Source organism: Microplitis demolitor, chromosome 10 (assembly GCF_026212275.2).
Source record: "Microplitis demolitor isolate Queensland-Clemson2020A chromosome 10, iyMicDemo2.1a, whole genome shotgun sequence".
NCBI lineage: Eukaryota > Metazoa > Arthropoda > Insecta > Hymenoptera > Braconidae > Microplitis > Microplitis demolitor.
The window spans coordinates 16,699,824-16,717,980 of NC_068554.1; the positions used below are offsets into that span (position 1 = coordinate 16,699,824).

The 18,157-nt window shown below is 29.2% G+C and overlaps 2 protein-coding genes across 2 annotated transcripts in view; one reads left to right on the forward strand and one right to left on the reverse strand.

The window, feature by feature from the left end:
• Positions 1 to 2,678: 2,678 nt before the first annotated feature.
• On the reverse strand, positions 2,679 to 4,305 carry LOC128668750 (uncharacterized). The gene is made up of 2 exons (XM_053742340.1): positions 4,219 to 4,305; positions 2,679 to 4,161 (listed from the first exon to the last, which is right to left on the reverse strand). The coding sequence occupies exon 2, from the start codon at positions 4,127 to 4,129 to the stop codon at positions 2,774 to 2,776; it is 1,356 nt and encodes a 451-aa protein (XP_053598315.1). The 5' UTR covers positions 4,130 to 4,161; positions 4,219 to 4,305; the 3' UTR covers positions 2,679 to 2,773.
• A 1,178-nt stretch (positions 4,306 to 5,483) lies between these two features.
• LOC103573025 (ankyrin repeat domain-containing protein 6) overlaps positions 5,484 to 18,157 on the forward strand; it is an 83,546-nt gene continuing 70,872 nt past the window's right edge. Inside the window, exon 1 of the mRNA XM_008551876.2 lies at positions 5,484 to 5,845. The gene's annotated coding sequence lies outside the window, so the exon portion shown is untranslated. The remainder of the gene's footprint in view (positions 5,846 to 18,157) is intronic.

Consider the following 18,157-nt stretch of genomic DNA (forward strand, 5'->3'; position numbering starts at 1 on the left):
CAAAACCCCCTGCGGCTATCTGTCGACAAAATGGACGGACTTTCATGTAAACTGTGACTCGTAGATGGCGCTGCTGAGTTAGTAGGAGTCGATTCCCGGACTATTGTCTCTATTAAATCAATAACTGGATCTTCGGCAGTTGCTGGGGGGATTAGAGGTCCAAACTCCATTAGCAGGTGGTGCAGATCATTGGTCGATCCCGTCGAAGAAACGTGCCTTGGATTGTGTAGTGCCCGTAAAACATGATTGATGACGTCATCAACAGATTCGTCCCTCACGTCTCGGAAATCCATTTTAAGGGTTATCAATTTATTTTATGACCAATTGAGATCTAAAAAAATGAATATTTTGAATTTTTACTCCGTATTCAATTCGAAAACTGACTCACCGACGAAATGAAAATAAATTTTTATTTTGTAAAAGTCACTTGATAATTTTATAGTTAAATTTTGTAACCAAAAAAGCAAACGGTTTTAAATTTTGTTGACGAAATTGTTTTTTTTATTACTGACAGTTGATTGTTTTTACTCATTTACTTATTATTTTTTTTTTATTAATTTTCAAATGCGTTCTATAGTTCTTTGTTATTCAATAAAAAAAATTTAAGTTGTTTTGAAATTATTGGCGGATGTCTATGGTAAAAATTCTGATGATACAGATTCCTATTACACTGATTACCGATGATACAGATCACGATATCACAGATTCACTTCCTTCTTTACTAACCATAGATCTTAGAAAAATTTAACTTTGAAATTCAAATAGATGGCGCCAAAATATAAAATCCATAAGTAGAAAAGTAAATAATAGAATATTTGTAGAGTTTAAAAATTGATATTATTATTATAAGTATCATAAATCAAAAGCCATCAACGTTTTTTGACTGAAAGTCGATTTTTAAAAAAGTTTATTAAAAATGTTTAAAATATTACTCAATTATGTTTACAAAAGTAATTTTGGAATAATTAAAAAATAAAATTTTTTCTCATGAAATTTTGGGGGTATCCCGTTTTACCTAACATACCCCTTTTGCGCCCCCTTCCCCTACATGGGTATATATATACATATATATAACATAATGTGACAATTTTAATATTAATGTCATTAAATTTTTATTTTACCAACTATTAATTAAACTTAAATCCCCATTACTTGAAAAATATTCAAAGGTTTCGGAAAATTCAAAAGTATAAATCGATATCGATTAATATATGGATATTTATAAGTTTATAGATAAAAAGATGTAATCATATATCTATCTGATGAATTCTATCGTAATTTATGTACAAAACTAAATTCATCATTAGGTGCATTATTTAAGTAGGATATATCAATTTGATTATTTGAGTTAAGTTATACCACAAACCTTTTTTTTCTTGTTAGTTTATAACAGACTACCAACCAGCGATTACCAAAGTTAAGCAGCATCGACGTGGATCAATAATTGGATGGGTGACCTTACGGTTAACGGACTTAATTAATAATTTTCAAATATTTTTAATGAGCTTTTAAAAAAGACTATATTCGTTCATGCATAATTATATCTAATCATATATGATTATATATGATCAGATCTAGCCAATTTTCAGATCTGATTATATATGAACTCATATATAATTATATATAATTATACGAAATCTTTTTTTATCGGGATAAGAAATCTACCTTTCCACTCTGGGTAAGACCGGATGGCTCTTTTTTATATGAATAAAAGTAAAATGATAACTTTTTTTTTACGAAATTATAATTTATTATATAGACTATCATTTCTCATAAGCACATAGCTTAATAAATGATGAAAATTGTAAATAAATACGAAATTGTACAACTGCATCAATTGATTCAATCGTCCCTCTTGTGGTAGAAATTGAACCACTAGTCGGGGACAATTGAACCAAGAGTATTAGAACCATAAACGAATGATTTTAATGAATAGTTTACTATTTATTACAGCTTAAAACTAAAATTAGAATACTTCTAATAATATTTATTATTTTATACAACATTATATGTTATAACATTCACTTTTAAAACTTCCGTCAATATAATTATTTTTTTTCTTGGTTAGTTTAGCTCGTTTTCACATTCTGTCACGATGCGCGCGCATGTCTGATGCTCGAAGTGTGATTCGTGTGGTTCAACCGTCCCTGAGAGTACTGGTTCAATTGACCCCATATAATTTTATTGAAATAATTAGTTTAGAAAAAAATATTCAACAAATATTTTACTAGAAGTAAAGTTAAAAATATATGACTAATGTATGTAAGAAGGTATTACAAAATAAATTTTAAAATTACATTTGAAAATTAAAAAATTATTAAACAATTTGTCAAGAGCTGAAAAACCATGTTCAGATGCCTAAAAACACAAAAACTTGAATTTTTTAAAATTAAATCATCATACTGGTTCCAGATTTGGGTCAGACTAAGGTTTAGTGTATTAAAATATAATTCCAAGAGGACGACTCATTTTTATATTTTTTTCGATTTTTTAAGCTTAGTGGTTCAATTGACCCTATTCTCCCCTACTAAAAAAACGAAAAATTTGCGAATAGAATATACACTAAATGATTTTATAATTTAAATTCTCTTTTTTTTTTTAGTCTATTTATATTTTATCAGATCTCAATATTATGTATAGTACAAAAATTGGTACAGTGTAGTAAAAATAGTCTTAATTTCAAATACAAATTCAGAAGTGTCAAATTTTACTTTCGATTTATTGATTTCTCAATCGATGTATCGAAAGTCCATTAATTTTTACACCCAAAAAATTACCCTACTAAAAGTGGATAGAAGGTATTGATGAAAACGTCAGCATCCGGATCATCCTGACACCCCTCAAAATGCTGTATTATTATAACTAGTTCCCGTATTTTTTGGGGATTTCCTCCTACGCCATCATTAAAATGAAGACCCATTGGTAGAGGAACGGCATTTGGATTTACAGTTTGATCCGCGTCGATATCTGCTGGAGTGACTCTTATCAACTCTAATGGGCTGCCTGTATTCAGCCTGGTCATGGCCGCTTGGACTGGATCTGACCTCAGGACTCTATGCGCCAATGCGTTTTGATCACTCATTGAAATGAATGCAGTCTTGCACCCGAATACCGAATAGTTCTCGGCACTATTAAACGTTCCATAAACTTCAGGCCTTGACACGTGACCTCTGGGATGCCCTAACTTGCCTGTCGGGTGCGAGGGTGATCTTTGGCATCTATCTAGAAGTCTTCCTGCATCTCTATCGTCACATCCATAGTACCTTGCACCTCCGACCATCAAGACAATCCTGTCACACTCTTCCCGGCGTGCTAGCTCTCGAATCCTATTGGCCACGCTTCTGATATTCGTGCGCATGCGTGCAACTGTTATGTCCCTTAATTCGGAGGGTTTGTGACCCGTCTGAGCAGCAATCGCGTTGAAGAGGCAGTCATTCAACCCACTCTCGATAACTTGTGGATCTTCATTGCCGACCAAACTCCAATGACCAATGACATCTTCAGGTTGGGAATGAAATTGTACATTAATTGGGTCTCCAGGTCTACTGGAACCTACTTCATGTCTTAGAGTCATTGAAGAAGACCAAACGCAAATTCTACGATTTATTTCCCTGCCTAAAGCACTGACGGAAGTCAGATCACCAGGCCCAGAGTCTTCCAGCTGAGCGACATGATTTTCAGCAGCTTTCAAAGCTGAAGCAGAAGCATTTGAGTCGTTTGCTGATCCTATTGATGGTAACGAATACTTCGAAGGTTCCGCGGGATCATGGGGTCCTTCTGTAGGATCTTGGAAGCCTTCTGTAGACTTCTGGGACTTTCTTTTGAACAATTTTGACCAGAACCCTCTGCGGCTATCTGTTGACAAACTGGACGGGCTCTCATTGAAACTGTGACTCGTAGATGGCGCTCTTGAGTTAGTAGGAGTCGATTCCCGCACTATTGTCTCTATTAAATCAATAATTGGATCTTCGTCAGATGCTGGAGAGATCAGAGGTTCCAACTTCTCCAGCAGATGCTGCAGATCATAGGTCGATCCAGTTGTGGAAATGTGCTGTGGGTTATTCAGCGCACCCAAGAGTTGATTTATTACGGCATCAACAGTTTCATCTCTTACATCGCGGGAATCCATCTTATTAATTATTTATTTGATCCAAATAAAATCTAAAAAAAAAAATATTTTTAACTTTTACTATTTATTTAATTTAAAAATTGACTCACCAACAAAATAATATTTTTATATTTATTGTGAAAAATTACTTGATAATTTTAACTTTTTAATTTTGACACCCGAAAATTTGATGATTTAATATTTTGTTTATCAAACTATTCATTTTTTTTTTTCCGACTGCTAATTGTTTTTATTCGTTTATTTTTATTTATTTACTTTTTTTTAAAATAATAATTTTTTGTTTCCATCATAGATGGCGCCTCCGTATCCAAGTTTGATAGATGAAAAGTTTTTGTTATCGTCAAGGGTAAAGTTGCTGAGAAAGTTTACCTCCGATCCAACAGATGGCGGTCAATTGCTTGAAATCGTGAATATTCAAAAAAAATATAAAATTTCACTGAACTTTCGCTGTCGCATTATAAACATGGAAACTTCAATATTTCAGTAACTTATCGATCAAAGTTAATATTACAAGGGTTTTGCATAGGAAATTTAATTTTTTTAAATTTTGTTACAAACTAAAATTTTTGTAAATTTGTTATTTTAAGAATAATGATTCTTTTCAATTAAATTTGAAAAATAATCAGTGTTTTAGATAGGAAATTTAATAAGCTTTAATTTTGTAATCTTAAAAATTTTTCGTATACTGATTATTTTGGGAGTCATAATTATTTTTGTACAATAAATGCTTTTTTTCAATTTTTCTAGTTTTCTTTAAAACATTAATATTTTCGTAAGTTATCAATATAAATAAATAAAAAACCAGTGTTTTGGATAGAAAATTTTATGATCTTTAATTTTGTATTTTTTAAAATTTTCCGCAAACCCATTATTTTGAATGTTACGGCCATTTTAATTGACAGATTCATTTCTTGAAAAAAAAAATTAGTATTGTTAATAATAATAACAATAATTCATACTTTAATATGTGATTTTTAAATGTCAGGGCCCGAGCAATAATTAGCAATGAATTTTCCTTACAAAAAAAAAAAAGTTGTACCTAAAAAGATTTTTTTTTACCAAAAGCGGGAAAGTTTGAATTTTTCTGATTTCAACGTTTATTGTTTATGTATCCGAATTGCCCCAGTTGTAGTCTCAAATTTTTTTTTGCATATGTTATATAAGCCGTAGAAGTCAACTCAGTGGCTGAGGATAAGAAAAATCGAGCAGCTGAATTTGAATATTTAAAAAATAATTTTTTACGCCTGAAAAAGAGGGAGTGAAAGGCCGTAAGTCCCAAAAGTGGGGGAAATAGAAAGAGGATCGGAGGAAAGAGGATCGATTATTGTATAGATCCTCAGTTGGGTCTCGACCGTTGAGTACTTTCACAAGCGTGTTATTTGCTGTATAAATCGATTGTTGATTAAAATAAAATTAAAAAAAAAAAATAGACGCTGACGCCGTTGGAAATCGACCCAGTTTATTTAACACTTTATTTATTTATTTTTGTTTTTTCATTGTGGTCGTGTGTGTGCGTGTGTGATGAAGTGGATTGGGCATGAGAAAATAAGTTTTAATTGATATGTTTTGTGTTTATGTGTGTAACGGACGTGAGATCATGTTTTGATAAGAAAAATATTTTTTTAGTGATTTGTGTGGTGAGATTTGTGTGTTTGTGGTGATAAAGTGTCGCTGGATTTCTTGTGGATGAGAATTTGGGATTAGAAAAATTGATCGGTAAGTCTGGGGGAATTTTAAGGCCCATTATGGTCAGGTAAGGCCCGTAAGGCTCGTAGATTTGGGCCCGAAAAGGCCTGAACTTGAATTTTAATGTAGAAAAGCTATTAGATTCTAAAAGTTGAGGCCCGATGGGCCTTATAAAATACTGGGCCCAATAAGTCCCAAAAATAATTTTTTTGGTTTAGAATATGGGAGAAAGAGTTTGGGGGTGATGGTAAAGGTGACTTGGTTCTTTAAGTCCCAGAAAAATTATGGTATGTAGTAAGGGCCCATAGAGTCCGTTAGATTTAGGCCCAATATGTTCTTAACTTGAATTTCAGGGATTTGTAAATTTTCGGTGTGAGTGGTGAGGTTTTCTTATATTTGAAGTTTAATAGAAATCATAATTAGTCCCGCCCAATAAGACCCAAAAATAAAACTTATGGTTTTGACGTTTCAAATGAAAGTGAAGGATTTTGAAGTTATAGTAAAGATCAGTAAGGTTCACTAAGGCCCAGACGAATACTAAGGCCAAAAAATAAAATTTTAACGGCTTTAGTTAGAAGAGTAAAAAAATCGAGAAATTTTAGTTCAAGGCTCATCAAAGTACATAAGGCCCAAAATTAATTTTGAAATATTTTGCTAGTTCTCGTACATTCTACAATCTATAGATTCGATTAACTTTTAAAATCAATTGATTCAAGATCAGAGTAAAATCCAATAATATACATAAGGCCCAAAATTGCAAATGTTAAAAAGTAGTATATTTTTTGTGTTCAGTGCTTAAAATATAGCATAATTGATTTAAAGTTGTGCGTAGCGGAATTTAGTGTGAGCCCAATATGGCAATAAGGCCCAAAGTTTAATTCGTTCAAATTGGCTGTTTTTTTTTATTGTTCCATGTTCACATGCCGCGGAATTGGTTTTAAAATATTTTAAAATAATGAAATTTAATCTTGAAATTCAATAAGACCCAAATTTTTATATTAAACCCAAAATCAGTTAACTAAAAAATTTCATTGTATTTATGACTTCTCAGTTTGTCTTCCCTAATAAAAAAGATCAAACAATTTATGAGGAGCAAGGTTCCAAAAAATAAAATCTTAACAATGTAAGGCCCAAATTTGAGAGATCTAATTTTTCTCGAACAAACACAATGCAGGATTTATTCATATAAATATTCTTATGTTAAAAGATTATCAAAATAATTTGAATAAGGCCCAAAGTAAATAATGCCCATTTTAATAGCATGTATCATTGTCAGTATAAGATAGCGTTAAATGTGAATTAAAGAATAATAGTAAGATAAAGAGTCTGCAGCTTTGAATTGTACATCTTTGGGTCTGATGTATAAGGCCCACAGTGTATTATTCTTCTTCTTCTCCTTCTTAGTTGTTTTTATCTTTGTTAGTTTTTTTTCTTCGTAAGTATAGAACGTGTTCCGTGTGTATACACTGTACTGTTGCAATTTCTAGCTGCTTCCTTGTCTGACACGCACGTACGCACGCAATGTTACTACAATTCAGCCAACGGCCCTGTAAGGCCCCGCTAAAGCCTGTAAGCATAATTATCCACGCACGATTTCCGTGACCGTGTGTACGTCGTCTAAGGTGTTATCAGACATGGTCCATGGGTCTTATTTTTTATTACTTTTCTTTATTTTAAAATATAAGGCCCATTTTTCTGGTGAACAATTTCTTTTAGTTTTTTTATATATATTTAATTAATTAATTGGGAAATGAGTAATGAAAGAATGTTATGATAATTAACGATCAATTATTATACTGATGACTTAATACGTTATTTTTATATTCCGGGGCCTGTTATGAGTTTTATGGGCCTATAAAAAACGTTTTTTTATAGACATCTTTTTTAATTCAGGTTTTATTCCGTAAATACGGTAATTTTGTGATAAGACTCAAAATATGTAAATTATTGTGTAAGGCCCATAACATCAGGATGAATGCTTTACAATCATTTTTTTGGAAAACTACAGACGAAGAGTATAAGGCCCCAATTTTCGAATTTGGAAATGTTTGGTCCAAATTGTAGGCCTTGTTGAGGCAAACGAAAATACAAAGAATTTAAAATTTGGACTAAATGTATAAGGCCCGAAAATACAATCTTTGAGTAAGGCCCAATTAATTTTTTAAATTATTTATTTTTAAATTGATTCTAAAAATAAGTTAGTTTTTTTGGATAAAACTTTGAAGGGACTAAAGAATAAGGCCCAAATAAAATAATTTGACCAATTAAGGTCCAAAAAGTGATGGTCAGTTTCCATGAATATCAAGTATTCATAAGTTTCTCTTTATATCAATAATTTTGATAAGGCCCAAAATGACTTCTAAAAATTAGACTTAAATTTATGGACTTTATTATAATTTTATTAAAAATAACAAGATAAATATTTGTGTTAATAAATATAATTTTAATAAAGCCTAAAAATAAATCATAATATAAGACCCAGGGTTTCGGGCCTTATGTTTTTTTGCGACATAACGATATTTATTATTATTTATTCAGTCCCTCATAAACTATCCTCGACATCCACCTACGCTCGGTTTCCTCCTCTATCTTCTCCAGCCAAAACATTAAAAAAAAAAACTATAAAAAAAAGAAAATAATTCCACTGAATTGATAGAAAACGTGAATGTATTCCCTAGAAAAAATATAATAGATAAATCTAAACTTTCTCTCGCCACGCAATTTTAAAATACCTTCGATTTAAATGAAAGTAAAATTTTTTAACTAAGCCAATATTTTATAGACTCTGCTGATAAAATAGGCCAGGAAAATATCGGAAAAGGAAAGGGTTTAAAATTATCAGCGTAAGATGGCAATAAAAATAATAAAAATGTGCTTACCATTATGGGAATGGACAAGCCGGCATATGGCGACGACGTTGGGAATGTAAAAGAATGTACTGTAAAGAGAGTGGACCTAACGTGTTCATGTAAAGAACAAGATAGAGAGAATAAGATGGAGAAGATGGCGAGAGAGAACGCTAAGAAGGGATGAGTGGATAATTGTTGGGTATTTCAACCGTTCTGCAACTAGCGACTCGGGCCTTTGATCCGGATGCTATAAATTATTCAAACTTGAGTACGTAATAAAATGTGATGAATTTTCTTTACCGACTGTTGATATTGCAATTTTTATTTATTATTTTTGGTCCAGTCGTTAAATTCCTTGATAAGACAACTATGGGCCTTACACATTAAGAAAGTCAATTTGGGTCTTAAAATCTAAATACTACTTTTTTATTTTGCAGACTTTTTGAGAAAATGTAAGGCCAAATATTTTTGGGCCTTATAACTTGACAATTACTTTTTGGGTCTTACTCTGCCACAATCCATGATTGGGTCTTATGTTTAGTCAGGACTATAGTTTATAATCACAAATTTAAAAAACCAATCTAATTTTAATTTATTAATGTTAGGCCCAAAAAATGATGGACCTTATTTTTATATAACCATGTTTTGGGTCTTATTTAGGTCATTGTTTCCGTTTTTATTCTCAAGCTTTTAAAAGTAGTTTTCAAAATATATTTTTGACGCACGAGGCCCATTATTATTTGGGCCTTATTCTGTACGAAATACGCTGCAAGCATTATTTGTATTGATTGCGTAGTTTTTACTGTAAAGTATTTCGTAAATTCCGAAGTACTAACTTTTGACATATCAGGCCCATAACCTTTTTTGGGACTATATAAACACGCTTAATTTGGTCTTTATTTTTTAAAATAAACAATCGGGTACATGCGTGATAATTATTATATTTTTCTCGACAATGCAAATATTTATTTTTAAAGGAAAATTCCATTTTCATGATAAGGCCTAAAAATAATTAGGCCTTATGTCATAATTGTCAAATCCAACCTATTATCATTTTTAGAATACTTTTTACGCTCAGGAGTGCTCTCGTAGCTGAATTATTCATTATGCAATATAAGGCCCATAAATCCAGTCTTTCTTCAGTACATTTGTTTTGGGTCTTATGTAATATATATTAGTTTGGGTCTTATGTAGTATATATTAGTTGTAATATATATATTTGATATATATGGTAGTTTCTTTTACAAGGAAACGATCTACTTTTTAAGTCCCAAACATATTGGGCCTAATATGCCATAATTTTTAAACTGTTAATTGAAAAATATAAGGCCCTAGTTGGGTCTTATATAAAAATCAAACAAGTCTCATCAAACAATTATTGCTCTCGCTTAGTGTTTACTTCTAAAAAATCATTTCATGATATAAGTCCCAAAAGAATTGGGAATCATTTGATAAAAATATTAATTCGGGCCTTGATAAGATTTATATATTATGTACCATATATATTTTGATTCGACGTTCAAACAAATAATTTGAAATCATGAGGCCCACAAATGGGGGCCTTATTTTTTAAAATGTTATTTTTTGCCTTAAATATCAATCCCATGTATTTTCCAAGAAAATATTAATATATGACTGGCGCACAGATAATTTGTCATGATGAGGCTCAAAAAGTTTGGGCCTTATTTTTGTAAAAAAAAATATTTGGTCAGCTCATATTTCATCTCAGCTCGTAGTCTTGAAGATTTATGACCCATAATAAAATAATTATAATTATTAAAAGAAAAAATTCGAATGTCACGATAAATCAATTTGTATTCGATGATAGTAAACACTGATTATACTTTTATCACCAATTAATATCATTCAATGTTACTGTGCAGTCGTTAAGATAGTCCGAAGGCTTTAAATGTTTTAATTACCGACACACAAGAGAGGATACCAGATGGTTAAGATGTACACGCATACTTTCCTCTTAACATACACTGATTAACGCTACACACTCATATCGACTCAACTCAACTGCAGTGATGATGATAAAGGACTACTGGCATGTATAGTCTGCGCTCTACGCTGTGTTTATGGTACATAAGATTGTGAATGAGGTAAATCACGAATGAGGTAGCTTAACGTTAATCGTATAACAGCCGAGCCGAGTCCAAAGAGCCACGTAAATTCACATTTACTGAACCCTCCTTATCTTCATTCGTTCCGTATCAAACTATGTTAGTTAATGAACCACGTATTTACTTCGTGATACATTACCATCACCTTGTCATTTTTTTATACTCTTATTAATAATAATTATATACACTTGTACAACAAACTAACAAGGCCCAGAATGGAAGAAAATTTTAGGGCCTTATGGCGGTAAACTACTTAGAAATTCTATAGAGAATGTACACTGAGGTAGGGAAGTTAACCCTATAAGGCCCAAAAATAAGCTAGTGGAATATGAGTCCCAAATAATGTTGGGCCTTATGCCAGTAAATTATTTATGGTTTCTATAGAAAATGTACGCTGAGGGAGGGGATAACTCGATAAGGCCCAAAATAGGCTAATGGAATATGAGTTCCGAATAATTTTGGGCATTACGAGATGAAAGTATAAATTTCATATAACACTTTTAGGTGAAAGTATTTACAATTAAATAAGGCTCTAAAATAGTTTAATGGATTATAGGCCCAAAAATTTTGGGCCTATACTGAAATATGGAATTCTTTATAACAATATTTAGTCCCGAGATTGGTATTTTGCTAAAAATTTTGTCATAAATTCCCAAAAAGTGGTACAAGAAAATTAAGTTCTAAATACTTTGGGCCTTATGATGTGCAATGTCCAATTTAGTAATACCATTTTTATTTTGAGATAAGAAATACGAAAATGGATCGATACAGTCCAATATTTTTGGGCCTTATGATGAAAATTAAATTTTGTGTTGTATATGTAATATATTTGTGTAACAAAAAATTTGGTCAATTATTAAATAGGTCCCAGAACAAATATTACTATGGATAAGGCCCAAAAATAATTTTTATAAAATTAAGATCTTATTTTTCTGGGTCTTATGACTCGCAATTGATGTTTATTATCAAAAGGTGTAATTTGATACGAAGCAAAACAAATAATGAGGCCCAACAGTTTGATTTGCACATAAGGCCCAACATCATTGGGCATATACTATTAAATCATTCTTCATGTATAGTATTAATATTATGCATGCAAAATAAAACAAGCAAATAAGGGCCAAAGTAATGAAATTCGCGATTAAGGCCCAATTTTTTTTTTGGCCTTATTGTATCGAAATTTGTCAAAGACTAAAAAAAGGGATCTAAAGAAAAAGTAAAAACTAATATAGCCTATGATATAAGGCCCAGATCATTTATGGGGACTTAAATCTTCTAACGATAATATCATCGGACATTATCTAGATTGTAAAAAAAACTTAATTATACCCGTTTTTTATAATCTAAGTGATTAAATATTTTTTTATTACAAATGAATTGACTTGCCATTAAAACAAGGTAATAAATTTCACCATTTACTCATTGAATTTCTATCTGTAAATAAATCCAAGTAATAATACAAGAGTAGGGAAGTAAAAAAAAGAGTTTTTATTTCACCAAATGACACGTTGTAGAATTTTAATTTTTATTTGTTTATGCGTGTTTTTTTTAATGTTTTATATTAAAGGTATCGATGGATAGTATGCAAACTGTATCCCATTTCCCGTGTAATCGAATAGTCGTGCACGACTGCATGTATATATTGAAGAGCGTTATTAAAATCAAGGATGAAAATGTTGTGATGTATGTATATGTATGTATGCTACTGATGATGGTTGATGCTTCGAATAACTACCGGATATCGGGGTGCGTCTATCTTTTATATATTACCATCACCACGGGTTTGTCTTCAGTCATACTTTAGACGCCTTTACAACCTTATTATTTTACAGTTTTTATTTAAATGTTATTGAGTGAATTTCTTACGTTTTTTTTTTTCATAAAAAAATTAATAATCTATAAAAAAAAATCTGGAAGCATAAAAATTTTTTTTTTAATATTATTTATATTTAATATCCGTAAAAAAAGTGATAAATTATTTCTTATAAAAAATTTTACTTAAACTCCCATAAAAGTATTTTATGTAAATTTGAAAAAAATTATTCCCATGAAAATTACCCTTTGAATTAATATAGTACAATTTACTACATTATAGGTTTGAAAATTCCCCATAAAAAAAAATTCTTAAAAATTACCCATAAAAATCCCCATAATTATTATCTATTAAATTCAGCTCATAAAATTAAATATTAAAAAATTTAGTTTCAAAATGCCCCATAAAATAAATTCTTAAAAATTACACATAAAAATCCTCATAAAAATTATCCATGTAATTCAGCTTTTAAAATTGAATATATTAAGGAATGAATTTTGAAAATAGCCCATAAAATAAACTCTCCAAAATTACTCATAAGAATCCCCATAAAAATTATTTATTAAATTCAGCTGTCAAAAATAAATAATAAAAAATTTAGCTTCAAAATGACCCATAAAATAAATTCTTAAAAATTACTCATAAAAATCCCCATAAAAATTATTCGTAAATTCAGTTCTTTAAAATAAATAATAAAAAACTTTATTAAAGACTTTCAAAATGACCCATAAAATAAAATTGTAAACATTTCCCATAAAAATTCTCACTTTCATTCAATTCTACAAAGAAACATTATAAAATTAATTTTTAAAATTCCCCATAAAAAAATTTTAAAAAATTACCCATGAAAATTTTCATGAAAATTTCCCATAGTGTTCAATTCTTAAAAATATATATCAAAAAATTAATTTTAAAAACTCATCATAAATTAAATTCATAAAAATTACTAATAAAAATTCTCCATAACATTTCACCAAAATAAATATACTACAAATAATTATGTAAAAAATTCCATAAGAATTCTTCGTTATATTAAACCCTTAAAAATGAATGCCAGAATTAATTTTTCAAAAGTCCCCATAAAACAAATTCATCAAAATTACCCATAAAAATCCTCATAAAATTTTTCATAGTATTCAACTCATGAAAATAAATATCAAAAAATTAATTCTCAAATTTTTACATAAAAAAAATTTATAAAAATTCCCATCAAAATTTCCCATAATATTCACTTTGAAAAATTGATTTTCAAAATCCCCGTTAAAAATCCCCATCAAAACTAACCTTGGAAAAATAAAAAAAAAACAATTTCAAAAAATCTCTGTAAAATTCCCCATAAAGAAAATTTCTCATAAGAAAAAAAAATGCCAGTATTCAAATCATGAAAATAAATATCAAAAAATTAATTCTCAAATTTTTACATAAAAAAAATTTATAAAAATTCCCATCAAAATTTCCCATAATATTCACTTTGAAAAATTGGTTTTTAAAATCCCCATTAAAACTAACCTTAGAAAAATAAATAAAAAACAATTTAAAAAAATCTCTATAAAATCCCCCATAAAAAAAAAATTTCACATAAAAAAAAAATGCCAGTATCACGATCAGAAGTGCTATTAGACATGTACGGTGACGAAGATAATGGCATTACATACTCTTACCTCTTGTAAGTATATTAAATATATAAAATAATAATGATAATATTAACCATAAAGAAAAAAAAATGAAAATAACAGGGCATGGAAAATAATATTTTGGATAAAAATAATTAATAGAGGTATTTATTGAACACGATTGACTTGACGATAATCTTCATTTAGTTCTCGTACACGATGTAAGTAAGCCTGAGGTCTTATTACAACAGTTGAGTGTAGGGTTTAGTTTACTATGTTTAAATACACACATATATACATATACATATATATGGTTGTGAGAAGAGTAAGAAGACAAGGGAGACGTGTGCGGGACACAGTGTACTTATAGCCGTAGGATACTTATATGCACCTGCAACTTTTCTCAACTCATACCACTGGTTGTATGGTATCGTGAGCGTCACACTCTTCTTCTTCTTCTTCATCTTCATCTTCTTGTTCATATACAACCGCTGGTATCGTATGGTATCGTATATAATACTAAGCTCAACTCAACTCAACTCTACTCAACTCAACTCGAGTCGACTTATCGTCATATATATATTACTCCTGCATCGGACAAGTAAACGAGTTAAGATGAGAGTAGCTGGTGGTTCTTGTACGTGGTCATTTCTCTTGATACAGACCACCAGAGATTTCATATATATACATATATATATGTACTGTGTGATGAAAGGTATTCTAATCGAGTTGAGTTTAATATATCACGCCGTTCATACTCTCGTTTTTTTTTTTTTTTTTTTTTTTTTTGATACACATAATTATGCTTTTTAGCTGACAAGGACATATGGAAATTTTAATATTTAAATTGCTGATGAAATATATTTGGTGAATTAATATTAAAAGTGACGGGAAATTTATTGTCATTAAATTCTTTTAATTTATCATGAAATTCACACTTGAAGTTTCTGGAAAATTTCAAATATAAAACAGAATAAAAGGGCATGAGAAATTTTGTACTGAAGTAAATCATGGAAAATTATTTTGCATGGTCAGAAAAAGTAATGCAAGAGAAATTTCTCACAATGAGTCGATCGTTTTTATGAGAATTTTTATTATGAGTATTTTTGTCTGGGTCATTTTTATGAGAAATTTATAAGTCACTTTTATTAAAAATTTTAGTATTGGGATTTTGTGTAGATCATTTTTATGATGAATTTTTTATGAGAAATTTATGAGTCATGTTTATGATGAATTTTCTATGGAAAATTTATGAGTCATTTTTATGATAATTGTTAGTATGGGTAATTTTGTGTGGGTCATTTTTATGATAAATTTTTTATGGGAAATTTATGGATCATTTTTATGAGAATTTTTAGTATGGGGAATTTCGCGTGGGTTATTTTTATGATAAATTTTTTATGGGAAATTTATGGGTCATTTTTATTAGAAATTTTAATATTGGGAATTTTTTGTGGATCATTTTTATGATGAATTTTCTATGGGAAATTTATGAGTCATTTTTATGAGAATTGTTAGTATGGGGAATTTTGCGTGGGTTATTTTTATGATAAATTTTTTATGGGAAATTTATGGGTCATTTTTATTAGAAATTTTAATATGGGGAATTTTTTGTAGGTCATTTTTATGATGAATTTTCTATGGGAAATTTATGAGTCATTTTTATGAGAATTTTTAGTATGGGTAATTTTGTGTGGGTCATTTTTATGATAAATTTTTTATGGGTCATTTTTATGATGAATTTCTTATGGGAAACTTATGAGTCATTTTTATGAGAATTTTTAGTATGGGTAATTTCATGTGGGTTATTTTTATGATAAATTTTTTATGGGAACTTTATGAGTCATTTTTATGAGAAATTTTAGTATGGGAAATTTTGTGTGGGTCATTTTTATGATAAATTTTTGGGGAGGGGGGGCATTTTATGATAAAAGATTTATGGGAAATTTATGAGCCATTTTGATGAATATGTTTGTCATAAGTCATTTTAATGAGAATTTTTAGTATGAGAAATTTTGTGTGGGTCATTTTTATGATAAAAATTGTATAGGAAATTTATGTGTCATTTTAATGAATATGATTGTTATGAGTCATTTCTACGAGAATTTTTAGTATGGGGAATTTTGGGTGGCTCATTTTTATGATAAAGTTTTTATGGAAAATTTATGAGTAATTTCTTAAAATATTTTATTATGGACCATTATTTTGAGAATTTTTAGCATGAGGAATCTGTCTACGTCATTTTCATAAACAATTTTTCATGAAGAATTTATAATTAATTTTTTGAATTATTTTCTTCCGAGTAATTTTTAGGAAAATTTTTGGTATTAGGAATTTACAGTGAATCATTTCTATGATAAATATTGTATGAAAATTTTACGAGTATATTTTGTAAATATTTTTATCTCTTATTGTTAAGACACTTTTATGAGGATTTGACGGCTCATGTAAAAATTCCCATAAAAATTTTTTTTTCTATTAAATAAAAAAAAATTACTTATACAAATAAACCATAGAAATTAACATCTCAATAATAGAAAAAATATTTTGCTATCATTGTACGTAAAAAAAAAAAAAAAATATCGACTAATATCAATAAATTATTTTTTTTTTAAAACAATAATACTAACCAGATAAAAAAAAGTAAAAGGGCACAACAACCGATTTACGCACTATTATACACATCTATATTGATATTGAACCGGAGTTACGCCTCGTTGGCAATCCCATCTTACATATTTCATATATATATATATATATATATATATATGAAATATGTAAGAGGGGATATATATATAAGATATCCCTTACGCCTTTAAGTTTCTTATATGTAACTTGTCCGTAGAATTGAGTTTACAACCATCCAACCGTACTAATAATGCGATCAGACATATTGCAGCATGCTTTATAATATAATAATAATAATAATGACGATAATATTAAGTTAGTCAGACAACCGAGACCCACTATTGTCAGTAACATTAACGCCATCAAAGTAAACACATCAATTTGATGCATCATTTCACTTATCTTACTATTAATTACATTTATTACATTTATTTATACATTGTACATGACCATTTCGATTTTTATGGGTATGGCCTATTTTTATGATAAATTTTATGGAATATTTTGAATATAATTTTAAAAAAAAAAATTCATGGTTAAAGAATGTTTTTAAATTATTTCTTCTAATTGTTTTTATGGGAAATTTCGAATTTCATTATTATGAGGATTTTTATCTGGGGAATTTTTAAACAGCCATATTTTAATAAAGAATTTTTTGTATGGAAAAATTTATGGTGTATTTTGTATGGGAATTTTTGATGTGAATTCTTATTATGGGGAATTTTAGCTAAGACATTTTTATGAGGGTTTTATCTGGGGGATTTTAAAACAGCCATATTTTAGTAAGAATAATTCTGTATAGAAAAATTTGTGGTGTATTTTGTATGGGATTTTTGATGTGAATTCTTATTATAGGGAATTTTAGCTAAGTCATTTTTATGAGGGTTATATCTGGGGAATTTTTAAACAGCCATTTTTTAATAAAGAATTTTTTGTATGGAAAAATTTATGGTGTATTTTGTATGGGAATTTTTGATGTGAATTCTTATTATGGGGAATTTTGAGTAAGTCATTTTTATGAGGGTTATATCTGGGGAATTTTGAAACAGCCATATTTTAGTAAGAATAATTTTGTATAGAAAAATTTGTGTTGTATTTTGTATGGGAATTTTTGATGTAAATTCTTATTATAGGGAATTTTAGCTAAGTCATTTTTATGAGGGTTATATCTGGGGAATTTTTAAACAGCCATTTTTTAATAAAGAATTTTTTGTATGGAAAAATTTATAGTGTATTTTGTATGGAAATTTTTGATGTGAATTCTTATTATGGGGAATTTTGAGTAAGTCATTTTTATGAGGGTTATATCTGGG

Excerpts from the sequence above, each read along its gene's own strand:
- LOC128668750 (XM_053742340.1), bottom strand. The coding sequence starts at position 4,129 with ATGGATTCCCGCGATGTAAGAGATGAAACTGTTGATGCCGTAATAAAT.